Source organism: Peromyscus eremicus, chromosome 4 (assembly GCF_949786415.1).
Source record: "Peromyscus eremicus chromosome 4, PerEre_H2_v1, whole genome shotgun sequence".
NCBI classification, from domain to species: Eukaryota; Metazoa; Chordata; class Mammalia; order Rodentia; family Cricetidae; genus Peromyscus; species Peromyscus eremicus.
Window position 1 is genome coordinate 64,317,754 of NC_081419.1, and position 24,758 is coordinate 64,342,511.

The 24,758-nt window shown below is 35.3% G+C and overlaps 2 protein-coding genes across 2 annotated transcripts; both read right to left on the reverse strand.

Moving 5' to 3' along the window:
* Positions 1-985: 985 nt before the first annotated feature.
* Positions 986-1,936, reverse strand: LOC131908285 (olfactory receptor 1165). The gene has a single exon (XM_059259337.1). The coding sequence runs from the start codon at positions 1,934-1,936 to the stop codon at positions 986-988; it is 951 nt and encodes a 316-aa protein (XP_059115320.1).
* A 15,889-nt stretch (positions 1,937-17,825) lies between these two features.
* On the reverse strand, positions 17,826-24,698 carry LOC131908286 (olfactory receptor 1165-like). The gene is made up of 2 exons (XM_059259338.1): positions 24,679-24,698; positions 17,826-18,756 (listed from the first exon to the last, which is right to left on the reverse strand). Exons 1-2 carry the CDS (start codon positions 24,696-24,698, stop codon positions 17,826-17,828), a joined length of 951 nt encoding a protein of 316 aa, XP_059115321.1.
* Positions 24,699-24,758: the final 60 nt, after the last annotated feature.

Genomic DNA, 24,758 nt, shown 5'->3' on the forward strand with positions numbered 1-24,758 from the left:
AGAGACCAGCTTGGCCATTTTATGTATTTCAAAAGTAAAAGGAGTCACAGAACTTGATCTTTTAATTTTTATGTAAAATTATTGTATAACAAAATATAATTTGGGGCTAGAGAGATTGCTCAGAGATTAAAAGCACTGGCTACTCTTTCAGAGTTCAATTTCCAGCAACCACATGGTGGTTCACAATCATCTATAATGAGATCTTGTGCCTTCTTCTGGCCTGCAGACATACATGCAGGCAGAACACTAAATTCACAATAAATAAATAAATCTTTAAAAAATATAATTTGTACTTTCAATATCCATAAGGTAGGGCAGTCATCTTTAAGTTTTGATTGTCCAATTAGTCATACATATGCATACAGACAAACATTAGTGTGAATAGATAGAATTCTTTTTTGATAGTGGCAATGTTTCAATACATTTAATTGATCTAGTATATCACATTGACACTCAAAAGTATGTAGTGCACTTAGTAGCTAATATTTTCATTGCATACTAATTTAAATTAACACAATATTTTTATGCTGTGAAACAAGATTTTATATGAAATACAATATTAAGATGAAATTAAAATCATTTTTCCCAAAACTACTGATTTAAAAAGTTACCAGAACTTCAGGTTAAATACTATAGAAGCAATTATCACTTTGTATGCATTATTTATTTATTGAACATAAGTTAAATTAAAGCATAATAAAACTAGAAAGAGTTGATTTCCCTTCTCAATGTAACTTCTACAGTATTCAGAAAAGAAAAATTTTTAAAAATATTTGATTAGAAACTTCATATGTCATGAAGCTGAATACATTATATGTGTGCAAGGAAATATGGTGTTACCAAGGTAAAAAGCATTGCATATTCAAGACAAAGTATATAGAATATACAATTGAAATAAGTATAACATAATTTCAATTATCATTAATGTGTAACAACTTGTATGCCATAAATATGTATGTATAAAAAAGTAGAGCATATGCATGAATTATGTTGCATGAGAATGCAGTTTTAAGCTCACGAGTCTGCTGACTGTGCCCTTCACATCCTTGTTCCTAAGGCTGTAGATTAGAGGGTTCAACATGGGGATCATAACAGTGAAAAGCACAGTCGCCACTTTGACCACGAGCCATGAGTTTTTGGAGTTGGGCACACAGTAGAGAAGGAGAATGATCCCATGGAAGATGCTGATGGCTGTCAGGTGGGAGGAGCACGTAGAGAAGGCTTTTTGGAGACCACCCTTAGAAGGCATCTTGATGATTGTGACAACTATGAAGACGTAGGAGGCCAGGATTATGAGGAGGCTAGAAGTCTCATTGAATATAGAAATGATTAAACATACCAATTGGCTAAAGGTGGGGTCAGAACAGGACAAAGAGAGGATGGCAGAGTACTCACAGCCAAAGTGATTGATGATGTTAGGTCCACAGTAGGAAAGTTGCAAAAGAGAGTATGTGATTGTCAAGGAACAGAATACACCCCACATGTATGTTCCAATTACAAGGAGAGCACAGAGCTTAGGAGACATAGCCACTGTGTAGAGGAGGGGGTTGCAAACAGCCACAAACCTGTCATAGGCCATCACTGCCAACATGAACATTTCTGTAATCACAAATGCACAAATAAAAAAAAATTGTGTCATGCATCCTGTGAAAGAGATAGTCCTGTCTTCCACAATCAAGATTTCTAACAGTTTAGGTGTAAATACACTGGAATAACAAATATCCAGAAATGAAAGATGGCTGAGAAAAAAGTACATGGGTGTGTGAAGCTTGGGATTGATCTTTCTGACCACAATTATGCCCAGGTTTCCTATCAGAGTAACTGTGTAGGTAATAAAAAACAGGAGAAAAAGAGGTGCATGTAGATGTGGATACTCTGAAAAACCCAAAAGGATGAATGTGGTCACAGAACTCTGGTTTGCCATATCAAGCGCCATGATCCTTTATTGAGAAAAACAGAATGAAAGAGAACATGATTTAAAACAGTAAACTGGGAGACTGCGATTTAGAAGAATTTTAGCTCAGGCTGGTTGAAAACAGGAGGTGGTCCATTCTAATTCCTGAGAATTCTGATTCAGTTAGAATCTTCCTTACATAAATTTCTGATTTGTATTATTTTCACTGATTTTGATTTTCAGTCATAGAGAATTTTCTTTTTAATCTAGAATTTAAACAGTAGTGTCTGATAAAATGATCACAACTTTAAATTATATAAATATATATATATATAAATTTTACAATATTACCTATTAAAGTACAATTTTATGACAACAAATCCCACATCAAAGTCAAAGGACATTAATCAGGATTGTTTTAGTCATACAATCATGTCAGAAGAATTCCTCAGACGTAACACCTTTATCACATAAATTTAACTGTAATAATAAAGTTATTAGATTTGATCTATCAAGCCATGTGCCATATCTCCACAGTACTATGTTGTTTTTATCTGTTCTATGAATATTACATTGTTACCTACTTTTTATTTTTATTTTTTTAAATTTTTTTCTTTATTAAGAAATTTTCTACTCACTCCACATACTATCCACAAATCCCCCCTCCTCCCTCCTCCCACCCCCGTTACCTACTTTTTAAATCATACACATTTTATAATTTTGCGCTGCCTTTGAAGAACACTGATGCCATCATCATTGAATTTAAGTTCCACCTTCTGACAGGTTAGAAAACTCAAGGGTCTCAGCAACAGCAAATATGTTTTCTTGATCATGGAATTAAATAAATTTTAAAAGTTTCACAATGACTTTCTTCAACTTGTGTGGCCATGTGTAGCATATATATCATCAAACAGGAAAGAATAACGATTTACTAGAAACTAAACACAAGAAAAGATTGGGGAATGAACAGATATTCTGTCATATTAAAGAAAGCAAAATCCTTTCTTCATGTAAACAAAAAATTAAAACATATATGTGATTTGTTAATAGGGACTTTTTATTTTAGTTATTCATGAGGAGTTGAAGAATTAAGTAGTTCACATAGCTGATTCAGAGAATGAAGGTGGAAATTATATAAATATAATTGAGTATTGTGAATAAAAGAGAAAATCTATCTTTTCCATATAACTACATCATTTTATAGTTTCAATGAAGTATGTAACTTACCTCAGGCACAAAGTATGATTAATGTCGCACTCTTTTACAATAGAGATCACAAACCACCTGAGAGCTTTGTTGACTCATTCTCCTCTATTGATTATTTAGACATGTCATATCTTTCTTTATAGATCAATGAAACCAATTTAAAGTCTTTTTATTGTGGTGTGAAAAAATAATTCTCTAAGTATGGTCATATTATACTGTTATAAACATTATGTGATCTTCTCAACCTAAAACAAGATCAAACAAAAATTTGATGAAGTTCAAAATAAAGAGAGTTTAAAATTGTAAAATAATTTTTTCAGTAATCTTAACAAAATTTCTCATGTATCTGTTTACATTTATTTTTATTTAATCCCCTACTTACCATGTTTCTCTCCTCTTTTTCTTCTACTCCCCAATCCTTCACCTGTATTATGTTTTTATATCAAAACTCTCCTCACTTCTAGTGGTTTTACTTCAGTCCTTGTCACTAAAATAAGTTGTGTGTTATTTGTTATCACCATTAACTTAATAACTAAACATTAAAATATTAATGTAGAACATCACAAGCACAATGGATCATTAGAGATTATTATTAGAAAAGGTATGGCAATGTGTATGTTAAAATATTCCCAAAGAAAGAGTCAGTTTGGAGACATTTTCCCTGCCAATACTGCATCAAGAAGAAATAGAAAATCTGAACAAGTCAAAATCAAGTAATGAGAGTAATGAGATTGAATTAGTCATAACTGATCTCCCATCAAGTGTGCTCAAGAGGAGATGCTTCTACTGAGTTCTTCCAAACAGTTAAAGAACGAAATCAATTCTCCTCACATTATTAAAAATTACTGAGGTGAAGGAAATATTTCCTAACTCAACTCATTAGATTAACATGCATTGCCTTACCCTCAAAGTCAGATGCCAATTCAACCGGAAGAATTCTATAAGCTAGTACCTTTTGTAAATGTAGATTAAATACTCTTATTGAACTGTCTGTAAATTAAATTCAAAGCTGCATGGAGTATATCACTGAGCATAATCAACTGATATGTCAGAAGAGAAAGCAAGACTAGGTGTTAAATTGATAGGAAAAAAGCAACACAAGAGAACACAGGATAAAAATATCTCACTATGGTGATTCATACAGAAATGGCATCTAACAAAAGTTTCCATCCTTTTACATAGGAAAGTATGAAAGAATTAAATTTCATATGCAGTGAACATACCTTACCACATTAAACATTTTGTGTGATATGAATAATTAACAGCTAATATCATACAAAATAAAAAAATAATATTTCCCTTAGAGACAGAACAAGGCAAATATGCCCAATTTTATAACTTTTATTCAACATTGTACTAGAAGCCCCAGCAAGAAAAAAGTAGGAAAAATAAAAAATCACAGTGAAAATGCCATATTTTGCAAATGATGTTGTATTGTGTATATAATATCACAAGTAGTTTACTAAAAATTACTAGCAGTTAAAAATTTTTATAAATTATAATGACGTAAAATCAGCATACAGCATTACATAGCATTTCCAGAAGCCAATATCCACTTATATGTCATAGGAATGAATGAAGGAATTTTATGCATAAGACATACAAAGTAAAACATACAGATAACTGTAATGAAAATGTACCTATCTTGATTAGACAAATATAATGTGATATTTTGATTTGAATGGTAGAATGTATTTTTTTTTAACTCAAAGAAGTTGACAATAGAATGGAAGTGACTGGGAGCAGAAACTAAGGAAGGAGGTATGACGAGATACCATACTGAGAGAGGAATGAGGGTTTCTTGTGTGCTGGTGCACAGTGGGATAACTGTGGGTAACAAAAACATATAGTTTGTTTTCAAAATTCAAATAATGCATTTTAATGAATTCATGATAAGTGACAGCTATTTCAAGAACTTGTTATGTTTAAATTACTTAAAGAGTATATAATATATACAGGTATTGGACTATTGCTTGGTATCATATTACTATGCATATTTTATATATAAATTAAAGAATAAATGAAATGTAAATAAAATTACAAATGAAATAAATTGCCTTCAATGCTTAGTTCATCTCTAAATCTCCACTAGTGTCTATAGAATAGTATCCATCATCATTAGATAGGTTTCTAACAATCTATTTTAATGATTTTAACAAAGGTATCTTTACAACAAACACATCACTAAAATTTAAATTTCCACTAATATTACTCATCATTAGAGACACTTAGAAGCATTGCTAATGTAGGCAATTTGTTAAATAGTTGTTGCATAGTCTTACATCTCTACTCTGTTGTAGAGATGGCTCCATGAGTAAGAGTGCTTGTAACTACTCTAGGGGAGCAGAGTTCATTTCCCAGAACCCACAAAGGTCATCTCATAGCCATCTGTCACTTCAGCTTCAGGAGGTCTGATGCTGTCCTCTGACATCTGTTGGCACCTACACACAAGTCTTGCACAAATGTGTATGCAGACAGACACAAGCGGAGGAGGTGGGAGAGAGAGAGAGAGAGAGAGAGAGAGAGAGAGAGAGAGAGAGAGAGAGAGAGAGAGATCCATAAAATGAAATTAGTTTTCAACTCTGTAGGAGAATACACCACATGTTTACTATAAGCTATAAGCCTATAGTGTAATAAATTGTTTTGAGGGGTCCATAGCAAGGTACAAGGGTTCAAGAAAACTTAAAGGTATTTCTTGTGTGATCATTGTACGAAAGTTTTTAGTGCAAAATATACATTGTAAGCCTGATCTGGTGGCACAGGCCTTTAATCCCAGCACTCAGGAGGCAGAAGCAGTGGATCTCTGTGAGTTCAAGGCCAGGCTGGTCTACAGAGCAAGTTCCAGGAAGGCAAGGGCTGTTTCATAGAGAAACCCCGTGGTGAAAAAAAAAAAAAAAAAAAAAAAAAAACCTCTATATATATTAGCTTATGAAAAAGAATAATTGTACATTGGAACTATACAAACAGTAGAAACATTAATTGTGAAAATAAAACAATGTTAAAAACCTTGTGCTTAGATGGTGTCTTTTGGCATCACAGGGGTTAAGGAGCTGAGTGGAAGTTTTGAGTAAACCAGTAAAATAATATCAGGATTCATCACATTTGCTTAACGCCAAAATACAGACCTGTTGTCAAGGAAGCAGATGTTACCTTTGCTCATATCATATTAAGTTTTCCTTCCAAAAATATTATGAATTCAAAAATGTTCAATGTTGAAATCAAAATATATTCCAAATGTAAAATATTCTCCCAAAGACAGATTTTCCTATTGTAAATTTTAAATTATGCCCTTGCTAATTATTGAAAATGTTGTCCACAACATTGCTCAACATTGAAACAGTCCTACATGCTAAGTCAGCCATTCCTTTAGAGACAACTACAAATTCTTGCTGACAACTCAATAAAGGACCATTTTTTCAAAGTAGCAATGGTTTGAGCTGTGCATTGGTGCTCTTAGTGGGGTCTTGAAGTTATATTTTATGCACATTTTATGTACTGAACATCTAACTACTCCACTTCAGGGATTCAGACCCTGGAGAATCCTGACAGTTTGTTATCACAAACTGAAATGAGCACAATTAGGAGGAACTCCCTCATCTCTCATTAAGAACATATCTTCCAAATCATTACTATACTGATATCCATGTCTGAAAAAGGCCACTAAAACTAAATAGCTGTGGGTGATTCTTGTGTTTTTTATTTTTTCTTCTGGTTTGTTTGTTTGCTTGTTTGTTTGTTTTCTAAAAACAGAGAAAGAAAGGGCTTAGAATTTGGTGAGCAGGAATTTGGGGAAGACAAGGTAGGAGTTGGGGGAAGGCTGGCTATTGATTTTACCATTATTTCCATTTTTTGTGTTTTGCATATTGCATATTCCTTAGTATAGAACTACATATACAAAAAGAAAAAAAATAAAAAGATTTTAGACTCCTATGTGAAAGAGAAAACCTCTTTAACATTTTCTAGTTCTGGAAAAAATTCTCAAATTTTCTCAAAAATTCTCAAAATGCTGCATTGATAAATTACCATTCTACAAAACTTTGCAGAATTGCATGAAGGTGTATGTTAGTAAGTTCTTTGCTGTGCTGACAATAACTTCATCTTCAAAACTGTCATTTCATTATACCTTTATATGATGTGTTCCATAAACTGTGAGCATGTTTTATGCACAAAACCTCAGATTACACCATTTCAAAGGAGAGCAAAGACAAAATTCAGAAGATATTGACATTGTATGGAAAACATTTCTTAAGAAGGAAGGCAGGACAAGTGTTAAAAGAATCACTCTATAGATCCATTCTAATACTTACATTTTTATGGAGAGAGGGAGAAAATTCTGGGAGAGATGACTGGAATTGTGGGACATTTCCAGGGTGAGGTAGAAACGTAGTGCAATGAAAACTCCCAGGAATCTACAAGGGTGACCCAAAGTCTAAACTCCTAGAAATGGGGCATATGGAGCCTTAACCAACTATTTTCTGTAACCAGGCAAGACTTCCAGTGTAGAGGTTGGGACACCAACCCAGCCACAAAACTTTGGCCTACAATTTGTCCCTCCTGCAAGATATGCTGGGGTAATTAATAGTAGAGCATAACTTGTGGGAATAGCCAACCAATGGCTGACCCAACGTGAGACCCATGACATGAGAGGGAGCCCATAACTGACATTTCCTGGAGTGCCAGAACCCAGAGGCTAGATAGCACAGAGAACTAGGATAGAACAGATGCAACTGGCAAAACAAACAAACAAACAAACAAAAAAACAAACATAGATTGGCGCCTAGCCCCATTGTCCTCATGAGGCTTCAGCCAGCAACTGATAAGAGCAGATGCAGAGATCCATAGTCCAACAAAAGATGGAGTTTACATTCTAGGAATCCTGTGGAAGAGCGCAAAGGATTGGAGGACCAAGAACACCACAAGAAAAATAGCTCACAGAATCAAGTAACTAGGGCTTCTAGGGGCTCACAGAATCTGAACTGACAATATGGTATGGTTGTGTAGCTTTGTGTTCTATTGGACTCCTAACAATGAGATAGGGATCTGTCTCTGACTCTTGCCTGCTTATGGAACACTTTTATACCTACTGGGTTGCCTCACTCAGCCTTAATATGAGGGAATGTGCCTAGGCTTATTGCAACATGACATGCCATGTTTGGTTGATATCCCAGAGAGACCTGCCCTTTTCTGAAGGGAAATGGAGGACAAAGAGATCTGGAGAGGAGTTGGGGGTGTGGGGCTAGGGGAGGAAGGAGGGGAAACTGTAGTAGGAATGTAATGTGTGAGAGAAGTTAAAAAAATGAGAGAGTACTTCATTATTAGGGTGTAGAAGTTGACTATATCCTAAGTGCTTTCAGAGACAATAAAAGATAATATAAAAGTGTACTGCAAGGATTGGACAGATGACTCAGTGAATGAAACACTCATCACCCAAGCCTGATGACTTGAGTTTGAATTCCCAGAACCACATTAAAAAAAGTGTTCTGTAATGTTCTTCATCTGTTGCAAAAAGAGATTTCTTTGATGGCAGATGAAAAAGTAATACTGAGACTGGGATGAATAGTGTCACCCAAGGGAAGAAAACACCAACTGGTTACACAAGACTTGGAAACATAGAAACATGTAAAATTATATAGACTGATCAGGTTGTACTTATATTTTTAGGAATCTATATACATACCCATATACACATATGCATGCAACAGCAATTAATGAAAAGAGAGGCCACAGATTTGAAGGAGAGCAGTGAGGTGCTTATAAGCAGGTTTTGAGTCAGGAAAAGGAAGAGAAAAATCATGTAAATATATTATAATCTCAAAAATAAAAGAAATACTTTTAAAAATTTGTGAGGTATGCTGCTTTGCACCATGTTATAGCAATGGTCCAAAGGTGAGATGGAGGTAGCTCAGGAGAGTCTCAGGAAGCTGATGTGCCATCAGCATGGTGTACACAGCAGCAAAGAGCCCCAAGACTCTGCAGCCAACAAGGTGAAAAGTGAGGACAGCATGAAGTGGGAATCTGACCTACTAAAGCATGTGTGTACCTGTATTCATATGCCTGGCATGTGTAAACATACACATATCATATAAACATATTTACACATCGCTTTCTCACATGCAGATCACACAGACAAAATATAACAAGAAATAAAGTAGACTAGAATAACAAACTGTGAGAAGGTGGTATAAGAAATATCTTTATGTAGTGGTATTTGCTCCACCCATGACCTTGGGCTATAGGGCCTAAAGGAGGAGGTGCTTCAGGCCATTGTACTTGAACTCTTAAAAGGAGAGGAAGAAGGGTCACATGCCCCTTCTCCCTGTTTCTGACTGTGTGTTGGATTTGCTCCCAGTCATATCAGAAGACAACTTCAGCTGTTTACTCTGTTCTGTATTTGTGAGTGTATTTCCTCAATTTACCTTAATAAATTTCCCTAATACTATTTAAACAGACTTCTATGGATTTATTGCTTTATCTTTAGTAGTGAATTTTAGGTAAGTTTTCAGTGACAAGAATAATTAATAATTAATCTCATGAATCTGAAAAAAATAATTTATTACAACTACAAAGACATGAAATAATATGAACATTTTCAAGAGCTACACTTTGAAACTAGAATCAGTAATTTGAAATATTCCTTAGCCAACAAAATTGCAATACTTACAATTTCAAAATAAATGCCTTATATACACATATGAAACTTTCCTGAAGCTCTGCCTGGGATCTGGCCATAGATCTCTGCATCTGCTTCGTTCAGTCACTGGATGAGGGTTCTATAATGACAGTTAGGGTATTCAGCCATCTGAAAACCAGAGTAAGCCAGCTCAGGCACCCTCTCAATGATTACCAGTAGTCTATGGTGGAGTCATCCTTGTGGATTCCTGGGAACCTCCCTAGCACACTGTCATTGTTTTTCTCTGCTGAGTAGTACTCCATTGTGTATATGTACCACATTTTCTTTATCCATTCTTCCACTGAGGGGCATCTAGGTTTTTTCCAGGTTCTGGCTATTACAAATAATGCTGATATGAACATAGTTGAGCATGTGTCCTTGTGGTATGATTGAGCATTCCTTGGGTTTATGCCCAAGAGTGTTATGGCTGGGTCTTGAGGAAGATTGACTCTCAAATTTCTGAGAAACCGCCATACTGACTTCCAAAGTGGCTGTACAAGTTTTCATTCCCACCAACAGTTCACCTTGCTCCACATCCTCTCCAGCATAAGTTGTCTTCAGTGTTTATGACCTTAGCCATTCTGACAGGTGTAAGATGATATCTCAGAGTCGTTTTTGAATTGCATTTCCTTGATGACTAAGGATGCTGAGCAATTCCTTAAATGTCTTTTGGCCATTTGAGATTCTTCTGTTGAGAATTTTCTGTTTAGCCCTATAGCACATTTTTTGATTGGACTGTTAGGTATTTTGATGTCTAGTTTCTTCAGTTCTTTATATATTTTGGAGATCAGCCCTCTGTCAGATGTGGGGTTGGTGAAGACTTTTTCTCATTCTGTAGGCTGTCATTTTGTCTTATTGACTGTGTCCTTTGCCCTACAAAAGCTTCTTAGTTTCAAGAGGTCCCACTTACTAATTGTTCTCTCAGTGACTGTGCTATGGAGGTTATATTTAGGAAGTGATCTCCAGTGTCAATGTGTTCAAGACTACTTCCTATTTTCTCTTCTATCAGGTTCAGAGTAATTGGATTTATGTTGAGGTCTTTGATCCACTTGGACTTAAGTTTAATGCATGGTGACAGATATGGATCTATTTACAATCTTCTACATGTTCATATCAAGTTATGCCAGCACAATTCGTTGAAGATGCTTTCTTTTTACCATTGTACAGTTTTGGCAATCAATAAAAATATAAAAAGGATCAGTAGACAAAACATTTAAAACACATATTTAGCAATGAGATATAGAACAATTTTGAAATTATAACAGTTATAATCCCCAGACATCCTTATTTTTCCTTCCATATTACTATATACTTAATTCATACACACATACATACATGCAACCAATAATAAGTATGTAGATGAGAATGAAACAGAATATATATCATTATTATCAAAACTATGGCATTTAATGTAACATAACAATAATAATGAAAATACTGTCTGAAGACCATTTAAAGTAAGAATTTTCTAATTATCCTGATTTTATTGGAATACAGTGTATACATTTGTTGACACATGATGTCTTCTTCAATAAACACCTTAAAGTTTTGGTGCTAAATTTAAATAATTTTAAAATCTGTGTTAAGCTATAAAGACTCTTTCACTAACACCTGAAAATTGAACAATAATTCTTTGCTTCCACAATGCTCACACTGATTCCATTTGCCCCCATATTCCACAGCCTACTAACCTATGGCATAAGAGTTTTACTCATTTCTCTTCAAAAGTCTTTATCAGTTCAGTGAATTCAAAGGCAGAGTATTATAACCTCCTCTACTGTTTAGTTAACTAGACTCATCTAGTTTAACCAACCAACTCCAAGAAGGTGAGGAGATGATCTTGATATATCTGGAAGAGAAAAGAGGCTATGCTGCAGCATCCCTGTACCATAGGTGCTGATTATTTGTCTTGCTGATCACAAAAGTTAACTGACAAAAACAACTTAAGGGAAGAAGGCTTTGTTTTAGTTCATAGTTCCAAGATTAAGTCTATCATGGCAGAAGTGGACTGAGTAAATGATGGTGCTCAGATAGCTTTCTCCTTTTCATACAATCGAGGACAATATCCCAGGAAATGATGCTGCCCATCTCAATTGACCTAAACCAGACAATCCCTCATAGAAGGTGGTCAGAGCCTAATTTAATCTAGATAATGGGTCACACATGTGTATGGAGTCTTGCTTCTTAGTAATTTTCAGCACTGTCAGCATAACAATATGGAGCATTATTCCATGATTACTGACTTGTGGCTTTAACGATGATCCCCACATTTCTTCATTTGGGGCTTAGCCATGGAACTTTATTGAATGCATAACATACAAACAAACATGGCTTAGCGTTTTCAATGATGATTTTGATATTGCCAAAACTCTATTATTACTATTTTTAATAAAGACCACTAGGCAAATGTGCTTTAAGCAAGCATAGCTACTTTAGTTTATTTATTTATTTATTTATTTATTTATTTATTTATTTATTTATTTATTCATTTATTTTCATTTTTCAAGACAGGGTTTCTCCACATACTTTTGGTGCCTGTCCTGGATATCGCTCTGTAGAACAGGCTGGCCTTGAAATAACAGAGATCCACCTGACTAGTTAATCCAAGTGCTGGGATTGAAGGCGTGTGCTACCACTACCGTCACCTGTCTAGTTAATTCTTAATATAGTAATTTAACATTGAATATTCTTGAGTGTGGTGTTCTATTGTGTACTCCAATATATTGTGTATCCTAATAAACTTATTTGGGGATCAGAGGACAGAGCCAGCCACTAGATTAGACATAGAGGCCAGACAGTGGTGGCACACACCCTTAATCCTATCATTTGGGAGGCAGAGATCCATCTGGATCTCTGTGAGTTCAAGGCCACACTGGGAACAGAGCCAGACAGTGGTGGCACACACCTTTAATTCCAGCACTTGAGATCTCATGTCATGTCTTTGCTTGGGAAGAACACATGTCTTTACTCCCAAGAAGTGATGCTTGGGAAGGACATAGGCCTTTAATCCCAGGAAGGGATGACAGGAAGCAGAAAGTTATTTAAGGCATGAGGACCAGAAACAAGAGGCTTTTAGCAGCAGTTCAACTGAGACCCTTAGGGGTGAGGACTCAGAGACTTTCAGTCTGAGGATTCGTGGAAACAGGATCCACTGAGAAGTTGGTGAGGTAAGGTTGGCTGTGGTTTGTTCTGTTTCTCTGATCTTTCAGCATTCACCCCAATATCTGGCTCTAGGTTTTTCATTAATAAGATCTTTTAAAATTCGTGTTACATTTGGGGTTTATGTTTATTTATTTTTATGAACCAAAATCTGCTGACCTAATAATATCTTTGTGATATGCAAGAAACAGTAAAATATAATTTATATGGCACCACATAGTTTTTGAAACTGAAGATAAATATAAAATAGTATCAATCAACTTTTCAATTAATAATATATAACAAATAATATATTAGGCACCAATGGCAAAACATAATATGATCATGAATTTGCAAAATATAGAAAATATTCTTCTTATGATATATGGAGAGAAAATATATTTCATAACACCAAATAGAATTTGACAACAGATTCTGGGCAATGGATAGGAGATCTATTTCCTCATATTTAGGTTATGAGTCTAGCTTTTTTTTTTTAAATCTGAATTGTTTTTTTTTCATTAAAAATTGTTTTCAGACAATATTCTGCTCACCCTCTTCTACTCCTCTATAGCTAGAGTTTTCCTGCCTTGCCCACAGTCAGGACAAATCTTTGTCACCTGCCAGTCCCACAGCCGCTCAGACCCAACCAAGTAAACACAGAGACTTATATTACTTACAAACTGTATGGCCGTGGCAGGCTTCTTGCTAACTGTTCTTATAGCTTAAATTAATCCATTTCCACAAATCTATACCCTGCCACGTAGCTCGTGGTTTACTGGCATCTTCACATGCTGTTTGTCATCGTGCGGCTGGCAGTGTCTCTGACTCAGCCTTCCACTTCCCAGCTTTATTCTTCTCCTTGTCCCACCTATACTTCCTCCTGCCTGACTACTAGCCAATCAGTGTTTTATTTACCAACCAATCAGAGCAACACATTTGCCATACAGACCACCTCACAGCACTCCTCCAACTCCCCCCAAATCCTCCCCACCTCCCCACCCACTCAAGTTAACTCTTAATTTCACTCTCTATATTTTTTAAATAAATTTATTTACTTTACATCCAGGCCAAGTTTCTCCTCCCTCCTCTCTTTCCAGTCCCTCCCCCTACCTTCTGTTCCTGCTTCCCAATCCACTCCTCCTCTGTTTCTGTTCTGTAAAGGGCAAGTCTCCCATAAGTATCATCTAAACATGGCATACAAGTTGCAGTAAGACTAAGCACCTCCCCATGTACTAAGACTGTGCAAGGAGACCCAGTATGAGGAATAGGGTCCCAAAGCCAGTAAAAGAGTTTGATACAGCCCCTATTCCCATTGTTAGGAGTCCCACAAGAGTACCAACATACACAACTGTAACATATATGCAGAGGCCTAGATCAGTCCTATGTAGGTTCCTTGGTTGTTGGTTCAGTCTCTATGAGCACCTATGACCCCAATTATTTGATTCTGTGTGTTTTCTTGTGATGTTCTTGAGTCCTTTCTCCCCATGTTCTACAGGATTCCCTGAGATCTACCTAATATTTGGCTGTGGGTCTGCATTTGTTTCTATCAGTTGCTGGATTAAGCCTTTCTGATGACACTTGAACTAAACACCAATGTATGTATATTGCAGAATATAGTTAGGCATCATTACATTGACTTTTTTTCTTCCAGTCATGTTTGGTTCTATCCTAGGTCTCTAGATCATTCAGCCTGTGGGTCCTGGTGCTTCAGGCAGTGGGAAGTTAGGCTTACTCTCCTGTGTAGCTGGAAATTTCTCCAGTCCCTCTGGGGCCCACAGCCACTTAGACCCAAGTAAACACACAGAGACTTATATTGTTTGAACTGTTTGGCCTCATGGCTCAGGCTTCTTGCTATCTAGTTCTTATATTTTAAATTATCCCATTTCTATAAATCTATATCTTGCCACGTGGCTTAAAGGAACTTTACATCTTGTCTCTCATGGAGGCAGCTGACTCAGCCTTCCACTTCCCAGAATTCTCCTCTCTGCTTATCCCTATACTATACTTCCTGCCTGGCTACTGGTCAATCAGCATTTTATTTATCAATCAGTCAGAGCAACACATTCACAGCATGCAGAAAGACATCCCCAGCACTCCTATCATGGGTTTTAGGTTAGATAGATCATTGGTTGGCCACTCCTTTAATGATCTCTCTCTCTCTCTCTAGAAGAGAAACCAACCAAGTGAATGAGTTATCTCTCCATCTTGGGTTCTATTTATTACATTCATTGTCTCCAATATTTGTCAGTGCCAATGTTTCCCTATCAGAAGTAAATTTCTTCAAAAATATTTGGTGTTTCATACTGAAGATGTTTTAGTATGGGGAGTTTATTTATGAAGTTGACTTCCTATCCTAATTTATAGTTATTTAGAACATCTGAAGAATTCCAAACTTTAAAGACAACTGAAAGTAGAAAGTCTATATCAATAGAAATAAAGGCAGCAGGCTGTTACATGTCAATAAAGCCAAATTTTACAGAAAAAAAAATGAGATGAATGTGGACCAGGGCAATGATTGGATAAAGTATAATACATGAGAGACAGAGGCATTTCTAGTATCACATTTGAATGAATGTTTACTCCATATTTCAGCAGATTTCAATCTTCAAAGTATTTGTATTTAAAAAAAAACTAAAGTAATAAAAGTAATAAAAATACTGTGATAAGATTGTGAATAGTTCATTTGTGACTTAACAAAGATCCATCTACTGATTTATTAATAGATGATTGTCTTAAAAATAAATAACATGAGCCAGGCGGTGGTGGTGCATGCCTTTAATCCCAGCACTCAGGAGGCAGAGGCAGGCAGATCTCTGTGAGTTTGAGGTCAACCTGGTCTACAGAGCAAGATCCAGGACAGGCACCAAAACTACACAGAGAAACCCTGTCTTGAAAAATCAAAATAAATAAATAAATAAATAAATAAATAAATAAATAAATAAATAAACAATGTATCTAGTTTTCCTTCTGATACATAACACGTATGCTTTAACTACTTTCTCTAGGGTCATGGAATTTTCTTCTGTAATTAAATAAATGAAGTTATAATTTTTTCTTGTACCTAAGCTCATTCTATAACACAGAATTTCATATTTAATCTCTTTATCTGGTAGCAGAGTTTGGAACAGGTATTTTGTAATGTTTTTCTATATTTCCAATAGTACTGTTTTGTCATTTTCCTCTTTTTCTAAAATTCATTGTTTCTCTTGCATTGTGTGATAATCATAATTTTCACTGTTTTTATATTTAATTTATTGATTGTATTTCTAGAATTTCAGTTTTGTTCTTTTCCAGCATTATTGTTGTTGAACTTTTCACCATATTTAAAAATTTGCCTTCTAGTTACTTATATTTTGCACTCATGAAAGACGATTCTGGGTATAAACTTCTCTCTATTCAGCATCTATGTGAGGTGTAATGGTATGTATTGTATGTGCAAAACCTAAACACATCAATTAAAGGGCTTTTATAGAAGAGTCACGGAGGAAAAAAGGATGTTAATCAATATAGTAATAAGTAGGAACAAACTGAGTGTATATGCAAAAAGCATGACTTACCTGTAAAGTTGTATTATGTTATTGTGTTTTCATTGACATTCACTCTCCAGGATGCAGTGCACAAGAGGAAAGAACTCTGACTTTGAGAAATATTCCAGTCATAGAAAATACTTACAACACATACAGCAGACTTCATTGCTTTAATCCTTACAGAGTTAAAATATTAATTGTGTTTTCTAAAATAAATAGCAAGTATTTTGCATTAACTGTTAGTTATTGCTAAGAATGAGAGGCAGGCCCATAATAACTGGCTGTTAACATCCCAATATTACTCCACTATTGTTCTGCTCTGATATTAAACAGATATGCCTCTAAAGTTGTTCTGTTTTAATGATATAAAGAATGAGATAAATAGTATTTTGTGAAAACATTTATTCTCAAAAGTACACTGGGATCCTATTACAATAATGTCATCTGTGTAGAGAAGTCAATAGGCATGTAAATTTTCAGAAATGATTAGAGATGTGTATTATTAATGAAGATGTTGAAATAGATTAGTCTTGAAAATATCTTCCTTATGATGGCAGCTCTAAAAGAAGGGGCATGAAGATGAGATCTACTTTAGTGACATAAAACCTGTCACTGAGATAAAGGTTTAGCAAAGATAAGGAAATAAATAATATTTTCTTATCGGTTAATCAATGAGGTAGAATCATATGATTTACTGCTGAGGAATAGACCCTGAGAGAAAATGCATGATCTAAGATACAATTTGATAATACAGTCTTATGTCACTAGATAATTGATTTAAATGATATTACAATAAAATAAACAATTTATAACACTTTTGCTTCAACACTTATTAAGTTGAGATACACTATATTGTTATCTAGAATTGGTGAGACACATAGACAGTAGTTCATATTTGTCATCTGATTTCTTGAAATGAGGCAATGTGTTTATCCATAAAATAAACACAAAATCTCTTTATGAGATGAAATACAGTTTTAGGTGAAAGTAGAAGTCATACAACATAGCTGAGACAAATTGTGAGTTTTGAAGACTAGAATATGGATTCAGTACAGAGACTTATCATCTGCATGTGAATAATTCTTATAAGGCCAACTACATATTAAAAAATGTAAGTAATGAACTCTAAATTTGAATTTCTTCTTCATATTAGCATCCATAGTTTCTGTTAGAGATGTTTGGAAATACTTCCTTTTCTGAAATTGATCACATTTAGTCGGTCAAATTGTACTGTGATTATACTAAACAGAGAAAATATAAGTCTGTCTGTACTTAGAAAGTGATACTACAGTGTCTCTCTCTCTCTTTCTCTCTCTCTCTCTCTCTCTCTCTCTCTCTCTCTCTCTCTCTCTCACACACACACACACACACACACACACACACATAATTATGTCAAGTGAGAGTGCAATTTGGAGCTCGTAAGTCTCCTCACTGTCTCTTTCACATCCTTATTCTTAAGGCTGTAGATCAGTGGGTTCAACATCGGGATCATGACTGTATAAAGAGCAGTGACCACTTTGTCAAAGAGCCATGAGCTGTTTGAGTTGGGAACACAATTTAGGAGAAGTATGCTCCCATGAAAGATTGTGATGGCAGTCAGGTGGGAAGTGCAGGTGGAGAAGGCTTTTTGTAGTCCTCCTTTGGAAGGCATCTTAATAATAGTGACAACTATGAACACATATGAGGCTAAAGTGATCAGGACACTAGAAGAATCACTGAATATAGAAATAACTAAGCATGTCATCTGGCTAAAGGAGGCATCAGAGCAGGATACAGATATGACAGCAGCGTACTCACACCCAAAGTGATTAATGATGCCATATTCATAGTAAGATAGTTGTAAAAGAGTATAAATGGATATCACAGCACACAGTCCACCCAACATGTAAGTCCCAGCTACTAGTACAGTACAGAACTTATGAGACATTACAACAGTGTAGAGCAGGGGATTACAAACAGCCACAAACCTGTCATAGACCATCACTGCCAACATGAACATCTCTGTAATCACAAATGTACAAATGAAGAAAAACTGTGTCATGCATCCTCTGAAAGAAATGGTTCTGTCGTCCATAACTAAGATCTGCAATAGTTTGGGTGTAAATACAATAGAATAACATATATGCAAAAATGAAAAATGCCTGAGGAAAAACTTCATGGGTGTATGAAGTTTGGGATTGATCCGTATAACCACAATTATACTCAGGTTCCCCATCAAAGTCACTGAGTAAATGGTCAAGAACAGGAGGAAGAGAGGTATTTGGAACTGTGGATATTCTGAGAAGCCTGCCAAAATGAATGTGGTCATCAATGATGAACTGGTTCATCAGTTCATGTGACGTCATCTTTCAGGTTATAAAAGAGGAAGAAGAATGAGAATGAAATTAAACAGAACTTGAGAAAGTGGTGTAGCAGAAGCTCAGGTGAGGCTCATCATAAAACATGATGTCAGACCTGAGTATACTAAGTTCATAAGTGTTCTGCTTCACTTTGGGTCCTTGCTTGGCCAATCAGTGATTAGTGATTTGAGGCAATGTCCTTTGTTCTCTAATATTGTATTTTTCTCATTTGGAGTTAAAATGTAGTACTCATCAGGATCATTCTACATGAACTACAGTTTATGTTTATAAGCATATGTAAATTATATATACATTTATTTGATGCTAGAATATTTCATGATGGAATATCATTATATGATATTAAAGACATATAATAAAACTACTCAAGCACTAAAAAACAACAGTAGCCAAATCTCAAGTTACAGAAGGTCTGTGCAAACTCAATTAACACAGACCATGAGAGAGTAGCTCCCACTATCAGCTCAGGGTAATGAAAGGAATGCCTCAGAGTAGCAGGAGATAGGAAATTTTTTTTATCTGAGGATAATTAGGAAAAATTTTTACTCTATCTATGATTGTTGAAATAAGGAAACACACATGCTTTCTGATGTTAACTTTCTCTTTTACTTTATCTTAAGAATGGTCTCTGACTCTTTCTGTCTCCACACAGCTACATATCTTTACATACAACTACATGTCTTTCTTTACATACATACGGTCATATATCCCTATATAGTTACATCTGTTTTCACATGTCTACACATCTTCCTTTTACATATATTTCTCTTCTACATCTCTTCTATACAACTTCCTTTTCCTTGCTCCCACACATTTCAAATCTCCACACAGCACAGCTAAACATCTCGTTTAGCTCTCTCACCACACAGCACTTACACAGTTCCTAGGCACAGCTCCTTTATAGCAGCAGCTCTTTCACACAGCTGTCCCTCTCACACACACTCACTCACACACTTATACATTATTCATTCACTTTTTACTCACTCATTCTTTCACCCACTCACTCCCTCACACTTCTCTCATGCTTCTTCATCTCTCACTCAGCACACACGCGCACACACACACACACACACACACACACACACACACACACTTCACTCACATTCTGCAGCAGTTCTCACATACCTCTACACAGCTAATACTCTCCACACTGGCACTGCTGCTGCTCTTTTTCAGACAAACTCTGGACAATTATAAGCTACATTTTCAGGGCCCTACCCATTCTCAAAACAAGATAAGTCACATAGTTTCTCTTTGGCTAGTAATGTCACATTGACTCATACTTGTAGCTCTAATTTGGTCAGGGGTCCCAAACACTAAACAACTGGCTGAAACTTGAGTAGTCAGGGTGCTTGCAGAAAGGGATCTACTGCAAGGAATATGTCTTGATGCAAACAGCTTGGCTTTGATTTAGCAATAAACAACACCTGGGAATTAGTCTTTGTGTATATTTTGTAGGGGCATCTTTGTCTGTTTTGAACTAGTTCTGAGGTCTTTGCAAAATGTGTAAAAGGCTGTCTTTGAGACTGAGAATCCTGTTTCTTTCTGTGTCAGTAAAGAAGAATATTCTGGTAATATTTCTGTTCATCAGAATTATACAGCTTAAACAGAAATCCAAAGCTAAATGTCCGCCCAGAGATATAAAACACACTACCAAAAGGCTGTGGAAAGCATCCCATAGCTGTCCTTATTAAAGAGGCATAAGAGTGGCACCCAAGAAAGTTACAGACAGAAAACAATCAGTTTCCACAGCCAGTGACCTCATTGCTTTGCCAGGTGGGGCTCCCCAGCAGGGAGGTCACTTGTCAAACACTAGTCGTCACATGCTGTATACTCTTACAGTCCTTGGCACTAAATACACAACATTTGTCTCCAATGCCAAACATGACACTAAGTGGAAGAATTCTGGAATAGTCGTCAAATGTTCACATTTCTTATGTTTTGCTCATTATTCACTCATTATGTTCATAGCACATTACATTAAAAAGGAACATAGCCAGCTATTTGTTAGAATTTGAAATGAAAAATGAAACCCAACAAATTTATCATTAAAAATGTTAAGAATCTATTTTCAATAATATACATACATACATATATATATATATATATATATATATATATATATATATATAATTTGAAACATCTGAAAATACTTTAGTCATATGGTCAACTAAGGGCATGCTCCGAGAGAAAATCAATCATATTCATGAGCAAATGAATTAAGTGCCTGTTCTAATTTTCTATTCTCTCAAAATATCAGATAATAATTACAATAGCATATGTTGAATATGCAGAGTACTGATGCATCTCTTCATCTTGTCTGTAACAACAAATAATTTCCCATAATACCAGTAACTACTATTCCCTAGAGTAGATCATTATCTGTATGATCATACTGTCCATGGCATGGTGTCTTATTGGAACTCTGTTAATGTTATGCAATCAGTTACAGGTGCTGACAAAAATTTTATCTATAAACTTAGATTACTTCTACTGTCCTACAGCTATACAATTTGAGAAGACTCCAATAATAATCTGCTACCATATAGATAGTTTTGATAAAACCATTATATCCATTAATGTTCTACAATAGTCATGGAAGAAAAACCCTCCAGAATAATTACAACACCACTGGTACTTAAATGATCTAAGTAAATTTTCTGATCTCAAAATAAGACTTAGCAGATTTAAAATCAAAGGATTCTGAACAATTTCACATTTATTTTATTTTCTCTTCATTAGCAAGTTTTCCACTATTTTTTCTCTATAGTTCCACTCCTCATACCTATGCAACATTTTTAAATACCTATACAACATTTTTTAGTATTGTGACTACAGTATTCCAAACACCATTTTTAATAATTAATTCTATATTTAAATGTACATCTTGGAATATTAAATTTCTTATTGTTGATATTTATTATGATATTTCTTTTCTAAATGTCTTATTTTTTATTTTTAATGTCCCTGAATAATTAAATTCTTGGCTTATTTTCATGTATGTTCACAAGTGTTTCAAGCCATGATGCTGGACCTTCTTCTGTTTGAGGAGCAGCTTTACACTTGTTCTTGTACCTTTGTTCTCTCTTTCACCTCCTCATCCTTCTTCCCTTTTCCTTGTTTTTGCACTAATTTTCCCACACTAGATAACACATGGCTCAGGATACACAAACACCATTCTTCAAATACAAATCCTTAGGTATTAGGAGCAAATTCTAAGAAATTGACCAAATTCCTTGGAGGAACGTGTAAGGACCATTATAAAATGAACTCTGGAGTCTGTTAATACTGGGAATTGGGAGTTAGTAAATGAAATGAGTCAATTCAACTTACTATTATGACAGAATTTTCCATAGTTTAATTGCAGCCTATGTATACTTTTAATACTTTGATAGTCACACAGAATTTTTAGACATAGTTGAAAAGTGTTAGCTCATTATTGAATATTTTGACCAGCTTGATTCTCTTACTTCCTGTTCTTTCATGTTTCACATCTCAGCCTAATGTTTTTGATCATTGACACATGTTCTCCTTAATCCTGGACTCCCTATATGTCTGGAAATCTTAGCTATAATTTCAGTTTGAATGAATTACCCTAGTCACCACTATCAGTTCAATTTTTCTATATCCTATTACAATTTGGAAATTTGTTACAATATACAAGCTTTGTGTATATTACAATTAGTTTGAGAGTTAGTATAGGAGCAAGACATTAGAGTAGACACCTATATCCCAGAAAATGCATGCATTTAAGGCAACCATGTACCAATAGGGAGCATATCTCAATACAACAAAAGCATAATTACCTTCACTATTCAGTACAAGGAAATTCCAGTGTGTAGATACACTGCATTTTCATTATCTATTCATCTACTGAAGAGCAAGTAGGCTTTTTCCATCTCTAAGAAAATTTTTAAATAGCTGGTGTATGATTAGAGGATTATAAAAAATACCCAAAGCCCCAAAGAAAAAGCAAACATTACAAAGCTAATTATAAAATGGAATACTCAGATGATCTTTACTTGTCCATGGTTTAGATGAATATTCCACTCATTGAATTTTCTAGAGCTGAGGAAATAAAAATCATAACAAAAATAAGAAAATTATAATCAAGATTTCTAAAATAATCATTGTTGAAATGATGTTAAAATGGTAATTGTTTTATAGTAACTGAGATGTTCTTTGAAGTTGATTACAGCAGATAACAAAGAACCTAGGCAGATTGCTAGAAGGAATAATAAATAAAGTTTTCTTTGCTTTTACACTATTCTGGTGGTTATTGATTAACCTGCTCACATGGCTATTGGAAAGTACTCCACAGTCAATAACCAACAAATCAAAGGACTAGCAAAATGTGCCTTCTGTTCATCTTCTATTCTCTCTCTTCCAATACTTGGTAATAGCATTTTGATTAAGGGTCCTTGGCTCACTTGTTGTGGAAATCCAACTTTTATTTAATCATAAAGATATTATTTTCCTGTTTTGACATAATTTTATAAAATGCACAAATTAATATTGGTTTACAAAGACTCCAGTGAATTATGGGATAAGCACATAAACAAATTAATTGGTTAATTCTTCCCAGTATTTTTTTAAACAAGGTCTCACTATGTAGAGGGGGATGACTTGGAACTCATTCTGTAGACCAGGTTTTCCTTAAACTTGCAGAGATATACCAGCATCTGCTTCCCAAGTGCTTAGAGAAAAGTGTTGCACAAATAATGTAAAAAGAGGCCATGGATTTGAAAAGTAGCATGGAGGAGTTTAAGAGAGTGTTTGGAGGAAGGAAAGAGAAAAATAAAATGAAATAAATGTAAAAATTGAATAATTTTTAAAAAGGATATGGGGCAAGGTGACTTTTGGATATGGTCTAGACTTTTGGTGCAAAACCACATTTGAAACTACTGGGTTAGACTTTTGGAGCAAAACCACAACTTGCTGACAGGCTATCTGGATATCGGCAAAAACCATAAACCACCAACAGCATATCTGTGGGAGCATCTGGATCTTGATAAACTTTATTGCCTTATTTCTAAATTGGTTGCTTCTAGTGTATCTGCTCAAGTTCTCATGGCATATTCCTAAGATTCTTCCTGGAAGTGTGTACAGCCCCCATTCACGAGGTGGTCTAAGATGGCAGCCTTTCCCTAAGATAGAGTGTGCAAAGCCAAGTCTAAGCCTTCATATTGTCTTCACAGGGGCACAGCCTAGGCTATTTAAAAAAAGGCGTTATCATAAAAAATGTCTAATATAAGGTGACTCACTTTGTTCCTGTAATACATGTAGCCGGGCGGTGGTGGCACACGCCTTTAATCCCAGCACTCGGGAGGCAGAGGCAGGCGGATCTCTGTGAGTTCAAGGCCAGCCTGGTCTCCAAAGTGAGTTCCAGGAAAGGCGCAAAGCTACACAGAGAAACCCTGTCTCGAAAAAAAAAAAAAAAAACAAAAACAAACAAACAAAAAAAAAACCTGTAATATATGTAGTTCAGCAAACAGATTCGTGTTGAACAGTCAACCATTATTATGTTACAGGAGGTAGAGGCAGGCAAATCTCTGTGAGTTTGAGGCCAGCCTGGTCTCCAGAGCAAGTTCTAGGACACAGAGAAACCCTATCTCAACAAAAAAAAAAGTAGAAAGGCTCAAAATACAGCACAGAGTGTGAAACACTTGACACAGAAGTATTAGGACTAGAGTTAGCCTATCACCCATGTAATGTCAGGTATGTGTGCTTGCCAACATGTAATACCAGCACTGAAGAAGCAGAGTCAAGATCCCCTGGAGAAAGGACAAAAAATACTGAGCTCTGTGTTCAGTCAGAAACTCTGCTAAATATACAATGAGAGATGTCACTCTCTATCTCATATATACATACCACCACATACACTTGTGAACACTGTGCACCATGGCCATAAGAATGTGCTTGCACACGTATATATGCAAAATAAGAAACAGAAAAAACAGATT